Source organism: Carassius carassius, chromosome 46, assembly GCF_963082965.1.
Source record: "Carassius carassius chromosome 46, fCarCar2.1, whole genome shotgun sequence".
NCBI classification, from domain to species: domain Eukaryota; kingdom Metazoa; phylum Chordata; class Actinopteri; order Cypriniformes; family Cyprinidae; genus Carassius; species Carassius carassius.
Window position 1 is genome coordinate 15,574,370 of NC_081800.1, and position 22,463 is coordinate 15,596,832.

Here is a 22,463-nt window from a genome sequence, read left to right on the forward strand (position 1 = left end):
TATATTTCTGCCTGAGAGAAGAGAAGATGATGTCACGGAGGAGGCGGAGGAGGAGGTAACACGTTTTCATGGTTTTAGTCACCAGGTGAATCCTATGACAGCAGCAGTGACCTTTTCCAGTCTTTTGCTACGCAAACAGCAAGCTGACCCCAGTGCTATTTGATCCAGCACTGAACACATCCTGGCCATTGTGTTGGGTATGAAAAGAAGAGCTGCATCAAATCCTAAAGCTTTCTTCAAACTATTCTACCAGCAAGTGGGACACAACAGCATGGCTTCTGGACATACGTCACCTGTTAGAGCATTTTCGCGTGATCTTCAGCGAGGTCTCCTTTTTCTTATGACTAATTCAGAGATAAAAATGGAACATCGCCCATTCAAACTGATTCTTTTGAGTCTTCCCTAACTGAAAGGTCAGAAGGAGCTCATATTCACACATTTTATTGTCGCTTTGTTTTGATTCAGCTATTCACAGTAAACTGTGTTGAAGCTTCACACGAAGCTTTAGTGGGCCCCAAAAAGACGTCTGGTTTGAATTTACCATCACGCAAGAGGTTCATATCAGATAAACACAGTATGTCATTGAAGTGAAGCGATTATATAAAAGCAGCCTATATTTATGTTATCAAATGTCTAAGCATGATGTAAGAAGAGTGACATTAAAAGAGGAATACTGTAAAGAGAGGTTTAATCGTCCAAAAGTGTCTTCGGCAGCTTTTCTTCTCTGTAAAAGATATTTTAAATGATATGTAATATATCAATGTTTGTGTATTTGTCAATGTTTGTGTATTTGTCAATATCAATAAAATTGCTTTTACCTCTCCTGTCACTGAGGGGGTCTAACAAATTTTTTTTTTAAAATAAATAGCAGTTGGAGATTTGGTCTCACCTCAGTTGTGGTACTGAAAGTGGAAGAGAGCACTGGTTATTCAATCCCTCCACCTACATTCCCTGAGACTCGAACCCGCAACCTCTGGGTTACTAGTCTGACTCTCCAACCATTAGGCCATGACTTTGGCAACTTGAATGTTCAATAAACCACCTAAACTGTGACTGATTGCGGAGCGATATGAGAAATGTGAAAGTAGTACAAAAAATTTCACAAACACATCGCAAAGACCCCCTTCGTTACTGTTGCTAGGCCCGACAAGCCATGGCCTCTCACGTCATACATCATGTTCTTCTCACGCAGTGAATAATGATTCGCGGAGCAAAGAGGAAACTGACAACGCGCCAACAGGCAACACAGAACAGGTTATTTTTTTCTGTATTAAAGTCTTAGCTTTTAAAATCTTGTTATTTTGTAAGAAATTCGAACAATAGAAAACGTTTTGTGGCATTTTACATGTAGTGACAAATCATTGTAGCGCCTCATATGTGAACCGATCTCTTCCTCTTTAATGTTCAAAGTTACAGAGTCTCGCGTAGCCAGACCTTCAGACTGAATGTCTGGAATCTATGGCAGCTTTCATTGCCCGGAAATCCTGTAGAATTCAACCAATCCGATGACTTTTGTGTGCCATATTAGAGACAATTTATAAGAGACATGCCCATGTCCCGTCCCTCACATGTCCTGCCCCTCCCGCTGGAAAGCCAACCATCTGCTTTTAACACTCAAGCCGGGAAACATTTAAGCCTATAGTCTGGTTCCACTGATGTATGCGCACAGTTGAGGAACCCTTGCGCATGCGTAGTAAAAGTATAAGATGTGGGGAAAAAGGCGTTTTAAACCTCATTTTGGGGAAAGTCATTAACATTTTTCAGCCTCTTTTATCATATTTTACTGCTGTTTCTATACATGTAGTTTTTATGTCCCAGTTAACAGTGAAAGTGCAGTTCTGACTCTATGCCCATTCATTTAGATAGGAGCCTGGTCTTGTTAGTCTGAAATAGCTGCCCGGAGGCGTTGCCAAGATGGCGGCCGAGTGGCATGACTTGCCTAAAAGGACTTTGGCCGCATTAGACGTTCAGCCACCGGACCGTGGACATGACGGCTGAGGCTGAGACTACTAGTTACAGCAAAAAATAAGCATGAATGCACACCAGAAGGTCACTTGTTTAAATCGCGGAAAAACGTAAATACACACCATTTTTCAAGTTCAAGTCCACCGATGCAAATCTACTCTCCTGTCTGGTTTGATTGTCGGACAAAAATGGCAGATTCGTCGTTATGATCAGATCGCCTGTCAATCAAACTCCCTGTTCCCTGCACAGATGTTGCTCGTGTTCAAGTTGGCGAAAGCTGCTTAGTCTGTAAGTGACTGCTGTGCGAGTGGTGCTTTATTTTTCAGGTTTTTTGTTTTTATTTTAGACCGCCTGACTGTAAATGATCTGTTACATACAATTTATATAGCATATTCTGCATTAGGGCTTCAGGGAACTCTTATTGTATCTAAACCTAGTAACTCAGTTACATTCTCAGAATGCCTTCATGTTTCAGTCCTAGCCTACCATTTGAGCAAGTTACATTTCTCCACAATCAACTCCCACCCTGTTATCTCATTTGAAATGTGAAGGTTATAGTTAATAAATATATGATTGCATAGGTTTTCAAGAAACAAAAGGAGTGTGCACACACTGCACGTGTAAATCTATTTCTGATAAGGAATGCATCAGCTCAGCAGCTTGTGAGATAATTTAAATCGCAAGGATGTTTAGCGTGCCCAGATGACTAGTGGAAAGTGGACACTTATCAGAAAAAGAAAAGCCAACCCCAGTATTTTCAGCATTCTTAACATTTTCCTTCTCTTTCTAATTTCGTCTTTTGGAGCCAAGTCAGTGTGGTTCATCCCCATAGAATTACAGAGAGCTAGAAAGAGGAAGGACAGTACAAACACGTGCCATGAAGAGACATTTTTGCAATTCATTCCTGCACCTGTATACAGACATATATGCCTACATGTACCATAAGTACAAAATAATAAAAGCATTTATGTATAACTGGATAACTGTATAGTGGTCCTAAGCGAATACTTCTCATATTTTTGTACTCCGATTTTCATGAGTAAAGGCTTAGGGAGAAATGCAAAACAGATCTTTCTAAAGTGATCTGATGTGTTTATAAAAATACCATCTAAGTATCATATCACATGTACTCGGCCGCCGACATATGGCCTCAATAAAGCAGTTTAAAACCCTCCCAGCAATTTGAATGAACTAGATATTCACATGCCTGTTCTTGTTGCAATGTCCTCCAACTGTGGTTTTTACTACATACCTAACTTTCTACTGTTACATTTGCCATCGGCCAGGTTTATAACTGGAAAGGAACAATATAGATGATGCTTCTATCCTTTCATTATTTTGGGCCCTCCAGATTCACACTTACTGCAAATGCATCACTGCTTGCTGGGAGTGGGTGTCAATTAGCATTCCTGGTCTGTCATGGCATTGTAAATCTTATATACTTCACCTTTTTTTTATCCTCATGATCACACCCTCTTCCTACTGGGATGAAAAGAAAGATGAGCGGAGTGATATGTCTGAGGGCTTTGGCATAACCTGTCTCCAACTTTCCCCTCATTTTGTCTTTCAGATTTATAGATAGTACAAAGTTTATCAGATTTACATGCAGCTAAACTTTCTTTCATTCCCATTCCAAAGTACATTTGAAAATATGTATATATTCTATGATTAAACCTGACATAAAAGCCACAGCTTTGGAGCAAGATAGTATTCCTGAATAATGTGCACTGTGGTCGGGATGGAAAACATTTGGATCATTAGATAAATTAAGTCTATTTTCTCTGTGATGCATCTTCCAGCTCACAGCATTCACAAATTTCCTGATCTTCAGGGTCATGCCAGCATGACCACAAAACACGGCCCCTGGGAATTCTATGAATTCCCTTTGGAACATCATGCGGGTTTGTAAATTTGATACGGGATCAGGCAAATCAAACCAAGAGCTGGTCAGGACAAAAAAAAAAAAAAAACTCTTTCCTACTCTCTATCACACACACCTAAATAGGCCTACAAATGCACAAACATGTATTCTTAATTGTTTATATTCATCTTACATACAAGCATACTTGGCCAACATTTTGCTAACTTTTTGGAAAGCAGCAAAACATTAAAATAACTGTATCTATAAAAGTAATGCCCTTAAAGGGATTGTTCCATTAAAAGTCCTGTCATTTTACATAACGTCATGTCATTCCACACCTGTAAACATTTCATTCTTATGCAGAACACAAAAGAAGATATTTTTAAAAAGGTAACAGACCATTTAGGTTACCATTGACTTCTACTGTATGAGCAAAAAAGAAAGAAAAAAAAAGTTTAGGGTATCATCATATGGGCCTCAGGAAAAAAACTAGATATAACTCGTCTTTTTCACGTTCATTGTATAACCATACAAAAGGCTGTAGTGAACTATAAGCCAAAACCCATAATAAACCATTAGATGAAAATACAGAACGTTATTATTATTATCATCACAATACTGCCATCAAGTGGCTGTTACTCACACTACCACTTCCACTGTAGGTCACTGATCTTCAACGTTCTACGTCGAATGTTGAATTCCTTCCTTTCTACTTTCAAAGGCTGTCATTTTACAAAAAGGCTATTCTTGAAATAAATAAGTTAGCCAACACCAGTGCATGATTACATGCAAGTATGAAATGTGTAAAATCAGAACAACGCCAAAACATAAATAAATAAAAAACACCAACGGGCAGAGAGTGAATGACCATTTAATGATCTGCAAAGGTGTTAAACAAAATTTATTTTACATCTTTAAATGTCCTCATAGAGGAACAGCAAAATACAATCAAAATGACGAAAAGATAAATCAGACAAAATTTTAAGATCTGCTGTTTTTTTTTTACTCTTTCGTGTGGTATAGTAATATTTTTAATTGGTGTATCAAAAAATGTAAGTGCCTTCAAAATGACCATTAGAATTTGTAGTAACCCAATGGAACTGCAAAACTAAGACTCATAGTTTACTTTCTGCATCGGTTTTCTTTACATACTTTTGTTTCGTTTTACAAAACAAAATAATGAAAAAAAAGTGACAAAATGAAAATGATTATTTACAGTTTGGCTCAAGAAGACACCAATCAAGAAAGGAGACCAAAAAGGTAGTCTCTATCATGTCTCCTGAAAGATTTTCATTTCTTTTGTTTCCTCTTTACAAAGTATATCCACCACTTGCATTGTACTGTTCTTGTTGGACATTTTGAGGTATGTTCAAAAAACCAAGAAAGAACAGTGGGAAAACAGAATTTAACACTTGAGGGGTCCTAAAGGGCATCATCATCAGTCCAGACACCCCCAACCTAAAAATAATTACCAGAGAAAAAGGCAGAAATAGAGGTAGGGGACAAATCATAAAACAAGGCAATGTAAAATCAGGCTTTAAAGATCAAGTGACAAATACAAAGTCAAGTATCAAAATAAAACTTGATGAATCTTGATTCATTTAGTTTTCTCCATTTAAAAATTATGGCACAGGATTGATTTCAAAAAACGTCAACCAAACAATAATCTGAAATGATAATCAAGTGGTAACTGACAGTTCACTTTCACGGTTGATGGCAATAGGTTGTCAATCTTGTTATGCTTGTCAACTGCTTTGAAAGTCTTTAAATATACATTATATTTACAACCAGGCCTTCGCCTGATTCACTTTTGCAATATTAAGAGGAAAGCGAAAAAAGTATACATACAATCCCCCAATTGAGGCATCAAATGTAAACTGTACAACTCACAATGCTCCCACATTTTGTCCCTTTCAGAGATAACAAGGACTATATTGAGAGCCATTTCTACAAATAACATGGAAGTAACTTGTTTACTTATGATTGAACAGTAGCTGCTTTATATTACATTATATTTTTTATATAAAGTTTGTCAAAGGAGTTCAACTGAACTACTTTGACTAAATAACATTTTAGTCTCTACCACAAAAATGGCTGGTGAATGAAGCATGTCCAAGTAATAAAGTAAAAGTACAGTTTCAATAACCAAATTGTACAAATTTGTTGATTTTCATAACATAGTGCAATGATTGGTCTGAATATTTATCAGGAAAAAAACATTTCTTAATCAATAAAAGGTTCCTTAAAGTCTTAATAATCCCAAACATCTTCAGTGTTTTAAAAACCATAGATACAAATCTCCAAAAGAAGAAGAGGAAAAAAAAAAGAGATCAGAAAATTGATCGTTGTAGATAGCTCCATCTATCTCTGTGTACTTTAAGGATACACAGTTAAACAGATGCGGCAATGAGTCAATGGATTAAAAGGCTGGTGAAAGAAAAAAAAAAGAGTGAATACATGGCCAAGGAGGAGTAAACTTGACTAACATTTGGGGTTTTTTCCAGAGTACAAAAAAAAGTTAAGTTCCAAAGGCTGGTGTTGGCATGTTGGAAGCTGGGATCTCCCTCTTATACAGAAGCTATAACAATCATAAGATGGGGAGAGATACTGGAGATGCTATTGAGAAGGTCCGGAGCGAGATGAGACAAGTGGCTCTCAGAAAACTCGCAAGGAGGGAAAATCTGGACAACATAGGCTGGCTACAAGGAAAACGGAACAAAAATATTTGTTAGTGGAATGTACAATTTTAAGTCACCAGCTGGCTAAATTATTTATTTTCACTTATGGAAGCATCAAATCTTTTTTAAGTGGTTGGACATGAGCATCTTGCCAAGCTATTTCCTTTCAGGAAAACGAATGAACTCTGTCCTGAACATAATTATAATTGTCACATTCTTGGGAGGACTTACCTGATTTGAACCTGGATTCGGGACATTGATAATTCCAGCAGCTTGTTTTGCTTGCAGGTAAGTGATGAAACCAGTTTTAAGAGCATGGGTCTGGTTGTGGACATCCTCTTGGTCCAGTCCACAAGGCAATGCCAACAGAAGGCAGTATTCATTTTCAGCCTAGGAAAAAGTTTTTTCCTTTAAATTCTTAATACTGTCCAGAGATTTCATGAGATTGACATGTATAAATTACACTTAATGTGGATTGAGAAAAAAGTCATAGCCATAAAAGTAGACAGGATGCTTACAGTCATACGTCTTGCAACTCCCTCAAGTTGTGAGGCTTCTAAGCGCATTCTCTGGGCAATTCGTAGAAAAGCACCTCCTTCTGGAGATGGCAGTGAACGGTGAGCCAGAACATTGTTACCAGACACAAAATGCAGCTGTACTGCTGCAGTATCATTCTTAAGTGCCAGGTGACCTTGCCAAATAATTGGGTATTTCTGCATAAAGGAAGACAAAAACGCTGTTAAAACCTCAAGAATTATTTCCACTTAACTTATCATGGAAGTAAAAAATAAATAGAAACAATAATAATAATAAAAAAAAAAGATTACAAACCGTCAACAACTGCACCATATCAACAGATCGAAGTCCAGTGTGGTCAAGTTTAAAGTCTGATCGCATCTGAGAACTGACTGAGGATGGAGGTGGCATTTGGCTAGATATAGGTCCTTGAGGTCCCTTTTGCACAGTGATAGGCATCTCCAATTTGGGTGTTATAGTTACTGGTGAAGTGTAAGAGGGGGAGCCAGTCTCACCCTGAACTCGTGATATCTGACACAAATCCATGGAGCTTGGGTGTCGAATGTGAGAACAGTCATGTTTTGATTCGCCAAAACTTCCCAGAGACTCAATAGAGGAGACAGAGGGAACCTTGTGTCTCTGACAAGGATCAATTTGTGAGACCTGATAAAGAAAGTAAATTTTAAATTAAAAAAGATTAAAAAACGTTCATGGCTAATATAATTATTAACTATAATACTCAAATTAGGATTGTAGAGCACAAAACAAACTCTCACCTGTGACGCAACAATTCCACGATTAGCTAAGTTAATTCCAATTACTGAATGACCTGGATACTGAGAATGGAAGCCACGCATTTCTCTGTAGTATTCAGACATGGAGTTTGCATTTCCAGGATGAATCAATTGAACTCCTTGAGGAGATACCATCACAGAGCCAGGTGGGTGTCCTATTATCCTATTGTCAGAGTGTGGGGACAGTGGCATCTTAAGATCCATTGCTTTTGATGCATCCCTCACAGTCTGTGGTGCATTCTTTACCACAGGGGAGGTTTTAGAAGAAGCAGATGATATGTGTGAAGATGACTGCATTGTCTCTGGTGTTCGAGTTTGGCGACTTTCAACAACACCTGGATGGTCAGTCAAATGCTGGTGCACAAGCAGACGTACATCTCTGGCATACTGATCTAGACGCAATGCCCTGTGATGCAGACCTTTGAAATCAGCCTGCATTACTATGCTTTCCGGTTGTAAATGTGGTGCAGAGGCTCTACGAAGTCCTTGAGGGAGACTTTGCATGTCATCATTGCTTGTCCCAACAACTTGACCATCACCAGATGAACTTGCATGTGATTTCAGTACAACATCTCTGATTACTGCAGGCTGAGGTGTTGTGGAGCGCTGTGGAGGTGCAGATCGAGGTGATAATAGGTTTTCTGAATGGATTCCATAACCTATTCCAGATAATGGAGTACTGGCTCTGACATCTCCTTGGGACAAATGACCAATGGGCACAGACTGGGTGACACTATGAGGGGGCATGATAACTGACTGCTCAGCATGGTGTATATTTGACACATACTGAGATATAGGACGAGTTGGTCCCAAAACAACTGAGCTGCTAGGAGGGCAAACCTTTGAAAAGGGTGACGTGGAATAGCCTGACGCCCTTGGAGAATGTGAATCTTGCTTGGGTTGCGAGACCACTCTTTCATGTTGAGCACTAGGAGTTAAAATGTGATTGCCTGCCAAAGATGGATGGTGTGGGCTTAAAACTGGTTTAATATTGAAGGTCTGTGATGGTTTTATATCAGTTTTAATTGAAACTGTTTCAGCTGCTCCATTTTTCTTAATATGCTGCTGCTGTGCAATTGACAGACTATACCTCAGAAGTTGAGAATGGCTTGTGGACTGTTGGAAGGTTTTCACAGAACCTCCTTGTTGACCAATGTGGTAGGATGGTTCAGATTTTTCAAAGCTAGGACTTTCCTGATTAATTGAGGAAATAACAGGCTGAGCACTGAATGTTTGGCCAGCTAATACTACCCCGCCATGTCCATAACTTGTGGGTGTCTGTGATCCTTTTGGAGTAGAGGGGTGAGGTGTTGGTTCTTGTTTTATCTGTGATTTTGTTACAGGCTGCTGAAACTCTATATCCACTGCACTGGCTGGTGGGATTTGACTTATTTTAGCAATGATCCGCTGTGGTCCCTCTGTCTTTTGTCCAGAATAACTCAAAACTACCACACCTTCGGATGTATTGACCCTCAAACCAGCACTTGACCCCGTGTTACAATGTGTGCTTTCAACAACAGGGCGCCCAACACTTCCACCATCATCAGAGGGGTTAAGTCCATGATACCTGCTATTATCATTCAAGCTTGTACGATACTTCTGCTTGGGTAAGGACATTCCAGAGCTACGGTTGCTTAATGAGATACGAGGAGTGTCCTCAGAATCAAAAGGCATAGGGATCCGACTAATGACTGAAGTAGCGGTGGAAGTTATAGCCAGTTTCTCCTTTAGGATCTGCGGTGATTCACATTGTAGCAGAGGTGGCGGCTGTGGTGGTGCTGTACGGGGTACAAGTTGAGTAATAGGGCTAGGTCTGTCTTCAAGTAGAGAAGTCTTTAAAGGCAGCACAGCCTCAACTGGATTTTCATTATCAGATATCCGTGCATCTGCTATTGTGGTTGTGAACTGCATACTTGGGACTGCATTGCTATTTGAAGCAGACACATACTTTGGTTCCATTAGAATCTTTCGCAATGTGCTGGAGCTTGGGTCAATATCAGAGGCCTTTGTGTCCGGGGGCATGGGAGGATTTGCTGGGGGTCCCGCAACACCTGGTGTAGAAAATGCCACACTAACTTGTGGTTTAGGTGGAATTCCTTTCTCCTCTGTTCTAGTGTTCCACTCAGGGTGTGTGAGAGGAGTTTTGGACGATTCAGGTGAGTTCAGACAAGTTGTAGGTAAAATGTGGGCAGGTGCTTCTGGTTCAGGAGATGGCTGTTGAGTCCTTAAATAAGAAGGACTGTTATTCCCAGAGTGGAAGGCAGATTCTTGAGGTTCAGGCTGGTCAACAGCAGGCTGTTCTGCCTCTTTTGGTGTGTCTAAAGTCACTGTAGCTTCATGTTTACATGCAGCAGCAACAGTAACTACAGCTGCTGCAGCTGCCGATGTCGCTGCCTTAGGGTTGGCAGTTTGAATTTCTTCTGGGATAGATTCTGGAAGTTTAACTAAAGTGGATTCAGGTTCCAGAACTGCATCATCGTTGATCTCTAATTTTCTGTTTAAAGAAGCCTTCCGACCTCTGGATTTCTTTGGTGTTTTTGGCCGTGCTCTTCCTCCTTTTTTGGCTGCCTCTGATAATGGAGATTCTGTTAGTGTTACTTCTGTGTTACTTGTTTGAGAAGGTTTAGAGTCTGGAATCATAACACCATCTTGTTCAGATTCTACAATAGTCTTTACAGTTAAGTCTGTCTCAGGTTCAATCCCCTCACTTGATACTGGCAAAACAAGTGCCTCTGGTGTGGGAAGGAGGGCTGTGAATGTTGTTGGAGCAGAGAATCCATCTGCATCACCTGAAATATCCTCAGCAGTAATGGAATCAATTGCAGCAGCCAGTTCAGTTTCACTTGCTGGATTGGCTGGCTTTTCTACCTCGGTCTCATCTGTAGGTTGTACTATAACAGCTGGAGTTAGGGTAGCTGGTTCAGCACGAGGTTCTTTGTAAGGTGCTGGATGCTGTTCATCTGTAAGTCTTGAAATATTCTCCACTGCCCTTTCCAGTTCCATTTGATGGGCAAGGAAGGCAGCCACAGGATCAGTAGGAGGCTCGATTTCTGAAATAGACTCTTTTTCCTCAAGACCATGAATATTTTCCTCTTTGTGGTAAATTGGGACGTTTAAGTCTTCTTTTACTAACTGTGCGGTTTTGGTTTTCAAAGACCCTTCCACACTTACAGCTTTATTATCACCTGAATGAAGGGCATCCTTAACTGTATCCATAGTCAGATTAACAACATTGACAGAATTATCATCAGGTATTATTTTGGTGTTCCGTGTTGACCTTGATGCCTTGACCTTCTTCTGATCTAATGCCTGTGTTTTTTCTACAGACATGATTTCTATATCTGTTGATTTTTCCTCAGCAGGAGGTGCAATTTCCTTCTCTATTTTAGATATGTTATGTTGCTTGGTATCATGTGACAATTGTCCAACTTGCATTAAAGTTTCATCTTTGGACTCATTTTGGTGATCTAGGGCAGGTGATGCATCAACCGCTGCTGAATCAGACTGAACTGGTTCTGGGATACCTGAAACTTTGTCCAATTTCAATGTTTTTCTACTTTGTCCTGCTCTTATTGGTGAAGACTGCCCCTTTTGGGATCGCGGAGAGCGCCATGTATCAGCTGTTTTAGATATTTCTCCACTAGTTGTTGACTCCTTAATTTCAGCGTCTTCACTCTCAGAATTTTTGGTCTGATCTCCCTTAACTGGAGACATATCATCATCTCTTTTGCGAGTTTTTGGTGGACGACCTCTCCTACCAAGTGTGGTTGCCATCTGCTGTGTTGCAGCCTCCTTATCACTACAGCGTTTACGTGTGGAACGAGAAGGTTCTGTAATCTCTTTTCCTGGTTGTTGAGGAGTCTCATCCTCATGGGGTGTTGCATAGACAGAACGCACATTCCGTCGCTGTCGTGTTTTGCCATGGTTTGTGTTTGATTCCAGGCCCTGCTCTGAATCGGTTGCATGAACAGGAGATTTTGCTGAGTTTTTGGAGTCAGCAATGAGTTTTGTAGAGTCTCCTCTGGGGGATGAGGATCTTTTCAGCTTTTCTCTATCAATTCGTTCGCTCTTTCGTGTAGCTGGTTTCTCATTAGCAACCTGAGGGATTGGTGTTGGTGAGACAGGTTTTACCTTTTTATTCCTGGTTTGTTTACGTGGTTGCTGTTTCGGTTCAAGCTCAGGTTCTGTTTCTGGCTCCACATCCAGTGGGGATGCAACCTTGTGAAGAGAAGCATTAACAGGTTCTGTTTTTGTTTCTGGAAGCTCTGTGATCTCTTGAGTTTGACTGGGGTTTGAAAACAATGGAGAAGTTGCATGAAAAGGATCACATTCTGGCACAATATTACTTAGAGATGCACCAGGAGTAGGAGGTTTGACATCAATATCCTGTTCAACACTTGGGTTTACAGTCCTTATGGACTCACTAAGCTTTTCATTAGGTTCTTTGACAGTTAAATCTTCCTTTAGTCCAGTGGACGTAGAACTTACTGGGACAGCTATGTTCTGCTCCTTTAGGCTAACTGATGATGGAGAATCCTCTGGAGCATCTTCTGACTGCTCATTCACTATTTCTGGACCATCTTTGTTTGTAAATGTAGAGGACAAATCTGGCTTATCGTGTTGCACAGAAATCTCTGAAACTTTAGACAGCAATGTTGGTGATGTTGTAGCTGGAATATGATTAACTGTTAACTCTTGGGAAATTTCTGATATATTGGGGGATGGATCAAATTCTTCATCCAATGTCTGTTCCTCCTCATCCTCCTCCTCCTCAGTTACACAAATTATTTCTGAAACTGGCAACATTTGATTCTTATCTTTTTGCTGAAGTTCTAAGAAGCGGCTATGAAAAAGTACTCTTGGTTCTTGAGAGAGGTCTGATCCTCCTGCTCCAGCTTGTTCCTCTTGGGAATTGCTTGTAATATGATCTCTACCGATTTTAACTTCAGGGTCATTATTATTCTGCTCAAGGTGCTGAAGTCGCCTTGAGTCCTGTTCAAAGATAGAGCTATGAAGGAAGCGTGAAGCAAAGAGCTCTTTTCGTTCTTGTTCAATGTGCTTGGCATCTTCCTTTTTATCATCAAGCTTTCCCTCAGAATAAGAACGGATTTTCTTTTTCTTCATGTACCATGAAGGAATAGGCCTTGGAGTGGGTTCAGACTTCTCTTTGTCTGTGCTATTCCGAAAGCTTTTGAATTTTGAGTCATGACCAAGGAAAGACCAATTTTCTTCCCTAGATGAAGACAGGGACTTAGCACGCTCAAGCAAAGCTTTGGTGTCTGGTGTTATGGTCTTATCCAATGCAAATTCATAGAACTTGTTCTTTTCAAGTGACTCAGAAGACGTCACATCTGAAAGCCTCTCTTCGTGCTCTCTATTGAAAGAGTCTGGCTTTAGTGAAAGGTGTCTACTTTCACTATCTTCATCAGAGTCTGACTGAACCTCTCCAGGTTCCAATTCACGTTCTGGACGTTTTCGGATACTTTCCCGTTTAACAATGCTGGTGGGGAAGCTCATTTCTCCTCTGAATGTGCCCTGCCTAATATTGCTCTCCCAACAGAACTCCTCTTCTGTCACTGATGTTTTCACTTTCAAAATTTCAGCATGCAATGAAAGCCCTTGGCACACTGCGTTGCCAATATTGTATTTTGATACATCAAATTGCAAGCAATTTTTACTCATTTCCACTTGAGAATCTGGCTCTTTTTCCAACAATTGTGATGCATCCTCAGCAAAGGGTGTCCCTGGAAGTGAATCAAGTCTCCTTTCAGGTTCATCATTTATGCGTTTGAACCTCTGATAATCTCGCTCTCTTTTATTGCCAAAATCAAATTCAAATGGTCCTGACTTCTTTTGCTTGCTGGGCGGTGAATTGCCAGTTACATCTTGAGGTGGTTTTCCTACCTCATGCACAAGACTTCGATGCTCAAAGTCCTCTGCATCGGTGCTGGGTGTGCTTTCAGTTTTACCAGATTTATCATACTCTAGCAATTGTTGCTGTAGGCGACGGTTCTGCTCCATTTGTTTTCTGCAACTCTGCGAGTGATCAATGTCTGAGAGCAACCTTTCTTTACTTTCAGAATCTCTTTCTATCCTTGAGGAGTGTATGTGGTAGCTTGTTATGTGCTGTTGTTCTTGGTCTTTTGAAAATTCCATATCTACACTTCCATCATCAGAGACTGCAAGACTGAAACTTGGTTGACTATGAGCTTCAATTGTACCTTGTGTCTTTTGATCAAGGCTATCTAAAGGATCCGTTGCCTCCTCAGTTGGTTCCCCAAGTCGAGCCTGAAGGTCTAGACTGGGGCCTACTGATAATACAGTTTCCAGCTCTTCTTTTGTAGTACTAACAGTTACCATCCCCTCTGGCTTAATTTTTTCTCTCTTATACACTTCTTTTCGTTGCATCTTTACATTATAATCAAAGTCTTTCAGCAATGGTTCATCAATAATTCTCCTTAACTTCACTTCATCCTCCTCCTGAGTTATCTTTTTTAAATGGTCAGCCTTTCCACAAGTTTCTTTAAAGCGCCTCTTTCGTGCAGCTAAGCGGTCAGCATCCACAGAAGAACTAGTGTCAAATGCAAGATCAGTTTTGAAGTATTTTTTGTTTTTCACGTTACCCTCTTTATCCAAAACCTCAACTTGACTAGCCAAGCCTTTCTCCTTGAGATGTTTTCCATGCTTAAAGAAATCTCTAGCCTGAGTCTCTATGTGGAAATGCATACTTTTGTGATCAGCAGAGGGTGGGCTGGTTGGAGACTGAACAGGGTCACTCCCAACCTTTGTTTTTTGTTTCTCACTGAGGATACTGTCTATTAACTTCACTTCCTTCTCCTTTACTCTTGTTAGCTGGACAACACAAGGTAGCAGATCAAGTTTTCCTTTTCCAGAGTTGTCTTTGTTCAATGATTTGCTGGATTTACCTCGAAGTGTTAAGCTAGCCTCTGGGCTAGTGTCCCTGTCAAGTTCAAGGTCTGGCTCTGATGATGGAACAGTAGGGGATGCAAGTTTTAATTTCCTCAACTTTTGCTTCTCAGTCCTGTCCTTGTCTCCTTTTTCCTTACGTTCAGCACGTCTGTCTTTTTCTCCTCCATTTCCACGCTCTGCTTCAAATAGTGATTTGTCTTTCTCTGATTTATCACTCCTATTGTGCCTCTCCAAACGAATTTTATCTGGCTTTTCAAATCGTGGTGGAGAAAGCGAGCTGCAGCTGCCACTTCGCTCAGATGAGCGGCTGTAAACATGATGTTCAGAGTCACTGGGAGGACGTTCAGAATGGGATGGGGAAGCAGCAGGACTAACAGGGCGACGTGGATGGGAAGGGCTTTGATTGTGTTCAACTGTTCGTCGACTGTGGTCACGTTCACGATCGGTTTCAAACCGTTCTCTTTCCCTTTCACGCTCTCTTTGTAAGTAGCTGTACTTTCGAATATCCTGCTCATATGGGTCTCTATAATCCCTGTATTCACGGGGGTCATCATAGTATCGTGGATCATAATAATCTCCCTGATAAGGATCCCATTCTGAATAAAACTCTCGACTTCTGGCAGGATATTTTCGACGTGGATCCTCTGTGTAAGAACCTGGGGCACGTACATTCTCATAGTATGCCCGTTCAGCTGTGAACTCATGATATGGCGGCCGGCGCTCATCTCTGCAAAAAATAAATAAATAAATAAATAAATTAACTAAGTGAATAAATATAAAAGGATTCTACAAATTAAAAGAGGTGTTACCATACATCTCACCTTCGTTCATTTGTGATTTCATAGAAATCTCTTATGTCTTGTCCAGATGCCTGCATTGAACGGTAAAAAGCCATCTGGCTTTCTTGGTTGGCAAAGTCAACCTGCAAACAAATTTAATTGATTAACAGTTTTAACAAAAAACAGTGGGTTTGTCAGTGGTACAATTCATAATAGATTACAGACCTTTATTTTATTTCCTCCAATTTTCCAACCTTTTGTTTCCTTGACAGCGGCCTGCGCATACTCTATATTATTATATAAGATGAGGGCCATTCCTTTTAGTCGGTCAAACACAACCTAAATAAATGAAAAAAAATTAATATAAAAGAAAACAAGTGAACTTCAAAATGCAATGCATTTATTCTACAGAACAAAAGAAAACAGAACAACAATTTTAAAAAATTTAAATCACCTTTACAACATGTCCATAACGACAAAAGTGCCTTGTGAGATACTGTTCAGTAATACTGGAGGACAAGCCATCCAACCATACACATGTTGTAGGCATACTCTTGCCAAAACCAAGCTGAAGGAAAGAAAAATTCACATTAAGACAACCAATATTTCTTTTGTAATCTATAGTTTTTAATTACAATGAGTACAAACAATTAATTGTAAACACTTTTTTTCTTTTTTATGATTGTACCAAATGAGAACTGCACGTTAGCTACATGTGACATAACATAAAAAAAGAATGAAAGAAAAAAAAAAAAGTCCAATAATAATCTGATCTCATCCTCACCTTTAACCTGTTGTTGCCAAGGTATTCACCATCCATTTTCTTAATTGCTTTGCAGACACTTGCTATGTCACAATACTGGAGAAATGCATATTGTGGGGAACCATTTACCTTTTTTATATCGATATCCTGGTAAAAACACAATATGTACATAAACTGGCAGTGTTAATACAGTGACTGTTTTAAAAAGGTTTTAGACAATTTTTAATCACACTTTCAAATGTCTACTTACAACAATCTCTCCAAAACGCTGAAATATGTTAAGCAGGTCATGATAGGTTGTCGTTTTCTCCAAATTTCCTATGAATAATGTCCTTGTAGCTTTTGGGTGAAACTCATCTATTCTTTCATCCAAAGGTCGGAACTCATTCTCACTCTCTGTTTCTATTGAGCAATAGATTAGAGAACAATTTTGGGTCCAATGCTACTTCAGAATCTAATATAGCTAATAACAACAACAGATTCTGTACTAAAAGCAAGGAACCCACCTGGGCCATGCCAAGCAGTGACATCAATTTGCATGCCAAAAAACAGCTTCCCTTTAGATGCACTTAGAGCTTTTTCTTGATCCTCTTGCTGGCGAAAGAACACTAATCCATATCGTTCCTCAGAGGCACCATGAATTTGAACTGATGTGACTTTGCCATGTTTCTTAAATTCATGGAAAAGACCATCCTTCAGACTTGTATCTGAAATAGACAGGGAGAGCATAAATACATTATTATTATATTTTGCTGTGTCACCAAAGTGTACTGCAAGATAATGGTTAAATTAGTTGGGCAATATTTTTTTTTGTTTTGCTGTTTGAAAAGTGCATGTCTTCATTTTGACTTAAACTCATAAAAGCCTCACCTGTTGAACGCACAGGGAGGTTCTGCACTTTGATACCGAAACTTTTGCGAGGTTCATCTTTGTCCAGTGAAGGTAGGGGCTGAGCAGGAGGGGCAGGTACAGCTGCTGACTGAACAGATCTAGCTGGAGACTGATCACTGGAGCTACTGCTGGAATCACTACTGTGAGAAGAAAAACACAAATGTGCCTTGAATGTAGACGGTAACAAAAGGTGAACACTAACAAATACATAGTGTCATTAAAAAACTGTGGATCAGAACTTTGCAGAACAGGATGACTATCAGTCAATAACAAACATAAGCAAACATACAGCCTCAGAAGAAAGGTCAATCCTTTAAGGGGAATTAAAAAAAAAAAAAACACCTAAACTTATAGTACATTATTTATACATCATATATATATATATATATATATATATATATATATATATATATATATATATATATATATATATATATTAGGGGGTGTAACCGTACGCAAAAATCACGGTTCGGTACGTACCTCGGTTTTAAAGTCACGGTTCGGTTCATTTTCGGTACAGTAAGGGAAAGAAATGAAAACATTAAACTGCAGGTTGTTTATTACTATAAACTTTTTTTAACAATTTGTTTACACTTTTTTTTAAATACTTTTTAATAAAATATATATAAAATAAAAAAGAATAAGAAATAAAATAGGCTGCTGCAAAGTTCTCCACTAAATAAAATACTCTCAGTCTCAAACCAATATCATATAATAAAATATAATGAAAAATATAAATAAATAACTATGATTACAGTGCAGCATTACCAACCCCAGCTTGTAGGCCTGCTCATATTTAAAAAATATATATATAACTTTTCCAAAGTGTAAAGTGCAGCATGAACAGTTTCAGCAGGCTTTATATTTAAGGCTCAACATGAAGTATAGATATTGTTGTAGTGAAGACAAGATCCTGGATCTAGAAGATTTTGCATGGGGGGGCAAAGGGGTGGCAAGAGGTCTTGGCAGGGTGGCAGGGGTACATGGAATCCCTATATATGAATTGCTTTAAAAAAAAAAACACAAAAACACTTTTAAACTACAGTAGTTATTGTTTAATCATGCCCTTACACACTACAACGTTTTTTAATTCACAACACACACACCAGTTATGTTTAGACTACTTAGTTCTATTGTATTTGTTATTTCCCCAGTTGTAACCTGGTTTCATTGCTGTGATATCTGAGAGGAATTGGATTTAATAGGACTGCTTAGGCTTAGCTAATCAAATGATCGATCTCCTAACTGGCACTGTATTGTGTGTTGTAACGTAACAGCCCAAACTAAAATTGGGTATTTTTATTTAAAGTAATTAATTAATTATTAAAGCGATTTAAGGGAATAAAGAAAAAGAAAGGCTTGTTGTATTAGTGAAATAATTGTAACTATTTGCAACTAATATTTTATTTTTAATTTACATAAATGAATCAAGGAAATTATAGCATATTTTCAATTCAAAAAGGCAAAATTTAATAAATAGATAAAAAAGTTGAACTTTTCTATTGTAAAACAGTCAAATATTAAATTATCTACTTACATTTTACCAGGCATGTGTTAACTTATTTAATAATTTTGACATTGATGAGCTAGACCGCTGAACTTTTAGTCTTCATAACAACAAACAGAGCGTTGCGTAATGTAGTGCATCAGAGCAGCATCAATAATAATATCAAGTGAATCTCTTATCTGCATCTTAAGTTTATTGCCAATAATAATGACAGGTTTGCCAACGTGAACTCCGTGAGCTCGCGCAAAACACATCTTCAGCACAGCGACTCATTTAAACGCCTCTGATTGGCCGATGTGATCAACAGACATGTCTGTGATTGGCTACAATGCTCAACGTTGCAAAAGCACGTCAAAAGTACCTTTAATGCAAAGGGAAAAATATAAATAAAAATGTAATATGCACTGTTCATGATTAGTTAATCGCGGCCGCTGTAATCTTATTCACATTTGTTTTTCTGATGAATTGTTTTGCTCTGTGAGAAAGACAAGTTAGCAAAATATTCAGGGCTTTACTAAAAACTTTCGGGGCTTAAGCCCCATTAGCCCAGCCCTAGCGCTGCCCCTCAATATTTTATATTTTTTATTAAGCTGTTCTTGTCTTTACTAAAATCAAAATCAGGCTAATCAAAGAGAAGAGTGCTCTTACAAATCACGAGGGAGCGATTTGACCGCTGATTTTGCCTAACGTAATAGACTCGCTGTTTTTGCTGATGCTGAATCGTCTTTAGCATACAATACATTCATTACAAATGTAACTTTAAGTTAAACGCAGGGCCGGATTAACCATACGGGCAACTGGGCAATTGCCCAGGGGCCCAAGACCTCTAAAGGGCCCAGGGCAGCAAGGGCACGAGCAAAATACTGTATCTGGTAATCTCCCGCTTTACATTAAACAAACTGTCAACACGGGCTTTTGCGCTGCACAGAGAGACGCTGCGCTGCCTATGACTTTGAACGTGAGTTGAGAGCGGTTGAGAGTCAGTCTCATGCGGAATGACCAATGAAGAGAGGGCCTCAAGTTAAGACCCTCTCCTCATTGGTCAGTCCGCATGAGGTTGGTCAAATGTTACGCCGAGCGGGTTACGTCAGGCGTTGCTACAACAGAAAAAAAAATCTGACATGGAGAAGCTAAATGGGAGCACGAAGCGGAAATTAAAAAAGGAAAAGGACATCAGAAACGCAGAAAATGTAAAGTATATACCTAAAATAGGTAATTTCTTCACTCCTGTTAATGTTGCCGACAGTTCTGTTAAGTCAGCTTCCGTCAACGACGAGGACAACTCAGCTAGCCAGGACTTTTCTACAAGATGCCAAATGAAAGCAAACATGCACTTCCTCATTATTTAGGATTAAAATTGTGTGTTTTGGCAGGTTTTGTAGTATTTATTTTTATATTGTCTTCTAGAGAGAAATTGTGTCACAGACACGGCTCTGCACTTTCTATTTTAGCTATTGGACATGAACTTGTTAGTGGCCTTGATTTTGAAGATGTTATACTGTACACCAGTTTGCACAGTCAAAGTCCAGAAAAAAGCCATTGTAAGATGTGTTTGCCAAATGAAGGCATTTCAAATTCAAACATGCACTTCCTCATTATTTAGGACAAAAATTGTGTGTTTTGCCAGATTATGTAGCATTTATTTCTGTCTTGTCTTCTTCAGAGAAATTGACAGATTTCTAAATGTTTATGTAGCACTACAATGTTTAACTGGTTAATTGTGCTGTGATATGTTGTTGTTCTATTTTAAAACAAGTTAAAATGAGCTTAGGATAAAAATGTTTATGAGCAGATAACAGTGATACTGCATTTTATTTATTTATTTTTTCCTTGAGGTGCCAGCTTTATTAAAATGCTGTATATTGTTGTGGAGGGAAAACTGGCAGATTTCAAATTGTTTGTGTTGGACTAATAACTTGATTGCCTTGTTGAATTCTGAGGAAACAGGGTCACCCTGTCAGGGTGATTTCTGCTTAAAATGACCAAAATGTTTCTTGATGTGTTGTCTGTGGTCTTCTGTTATAGCTATATCAATTCAATACATTTCTATTGGGAATAAATGTTGTTTAATAAACAATGGTTTGAAAGTAGTTGCTTATTTATTCATTTTTGTGAAAATGAAGGATATTTCCCTCCCTCTCAATGTAGTGGGTCAATTTTACCAGATTATACAGATGCTGATGTGTTTTGTTTTCATAGCATCATATGTGAGTGAATGTCTTTGATAGGGGACATAGTAGTGCATTTGTAGTTCTATGAGCATTTAAATATTTGTAAATCAAAATACACCTGATGACAGTTAGAATTTGAAGTATTGAGTATATTTACTGTATATTACAGTAATATATTCTGTATATGACCATATTATGGTGATCCTGGGATCGTGATGATGGGGCCCTTGAATATTGTTGCCCAGGGTACAACAAAGTGTTAATCTGGCCCTGGTTAAACGTGTGTTTAAACTACACCTGGGGAAACTCACTTCACCTTCAGAGGATCTGACCGGGGCAGCTCAGTCTCTGGTTGCAGGGCCACCGCACCGAAGCAGACTCGCTGTGTGTATGAGCCAGACTGAGCGAACACCGCTCTGCACGTTTGAATCAGGGACGTAACTAAGTATTTGAGGGGCAGGGGGGAAGGGCGAATAATACATTTAAAATTAAAAATTTAATTGTTCACTTTTGGTAAATGTATTGGACATAGTGGTGGGTTGTTTTTGTAAGTACAGTTTTTGGATCATTAAAGTTAGGGGGGCAGCTTGGGGGGCAAGGCTCCCCTGTAGATCCGCCCATGGTTCCGCTAACAAAATATTGTATTCGGTCATTCGGTTCACACGTGCACCGTACTGAAAGCCCTGTATCGAAACGGTCTGGTACGAATACACGTACCGTTACACCCCTAATATATATATATTTATTTTTTGTACTAATATATACTTTAATGGCAATATGCAGGTCCGTTGCCAGACTATTGAAGTGAAATAACTGAACATAAATATAGGAGCCTGATAAAAATCCTAATTTTAGATGAAAATTTCAGATGGCATTTAGAGGCTTTTGCATCTGAACTCTTCATATATACACACACACACATATATATATATATATATATATATAGAGAGAGAGAGAGAGAGAGAGAGAGAGAGAGAGAGAGAGAGAGAGAGAGAGAGAGAGAGAGAGAGAGAGAGAGAGAGAGAGAGAGAGAGAGAGAGAGAGAGAGAGAGAGAGAGAGAGAGAGAGAGAGAGAGAGAGAGAGAGAGAGAGAGAGAGAGAGAGAGAGAGAGAGAGAGAGAGAGAGAGAGAGTTTATTCATGCAGTTTGTTTTCCCGCCTCAGAGAGGCACTACTGCAACAAAGAAATTCTCTTAGTATTGCAAAAAAGAAACAGTGCCTCTCGATGATGGTGAAAAATATGTACACTCTAGGTTATCTTTTTTTGTCCTCTGCAACTGAGTATTACAGAAGAAAAAAGGTTGATATCAAAATTTAATTCCTCTACTCACACACAAAGGACTGACAAGCACAACTGACATTTATTTGTATGAGGCGGTTTACTAAATCCATATATATAATACACTGGTGTTTGTTATTTTCAAGTTTCAAGCAGTAAATGAATGCATCTTTCTTTCATTATGCTTGTAAATTTAAATGGCTACATATGAATAGATCTTCACTGGCTAACACTGACACTTTGTCATTACAGTGGATACTTCTTTCCTCAATATGATTCAGCCATATACATGACTTTCCTTTTGTCTGTTTACATCTTTGCACTGCCCTC

General features: G+C 39.0%; 1 protein-coding gene across 2 annotated transcripts in view; it reads right to left on the minus strand.

Moving 5' to 3' along the window:
- Positions 1-4,681: 4,681 nt before the first annotated feature.
- Positions 4,682-22,463, minus strand: part of LOC132129718 (msx2-interacting protein-like) — a 36,345-nt gene continuing 18,563 nt past the window's right edge. Inside the window, exons 4-15 of one of the 2 annotated variants that reach the window (XM_059541410.1) lie at positions 17,157-17,314; positions 16,793-16,993; positions 16,537-16,688; positions 16,308-16,433; positions 15,978-16,091; positions 15,749-15,862; positions 15,566-15,666; positions 7,797-15,471; positions 7,336-7,683; positions 7,023-7,217; positions 6,736-6,894; positions 4,682-6,525 (exon numbers count right to left, since the gene is read on the minus strand). In XM_059541410.1, coding sequence (XP_059397393.1) covers positions 6,394-6,525; positions 6,736-6,894; positions 7,023-7,217; positions 7,336-7,683; positions 7,797-15,471; positions 15,566-15,666; positions 15,749-15,862; positions 15,978-16,091; positions 16,308-16,433; positions 16,537-16,688; positions 16,793-16,993; positions 17,157-17,314 — 9,475 coding nt within the window. In that variant the 3' untranslated portion in view covers positions 4,682-6,393. Of the gene's footprint in view, positions 6,526-6,735; positions 6,895-7,022; positions 7,218-7,335; positions 7,684-7,796; positions 15,472-15,565; positions 15,667-15,748; positions 15,863-15,977; positions 16,092-16,307; positions 16,434-16,536; positions 16,689-16,792; positions 16,994-17,156; positions 17,318-22,463 lie in introns of both variants that reach the window. The other variant, XM_059541409.1, reaches the window with a different exon arrangement.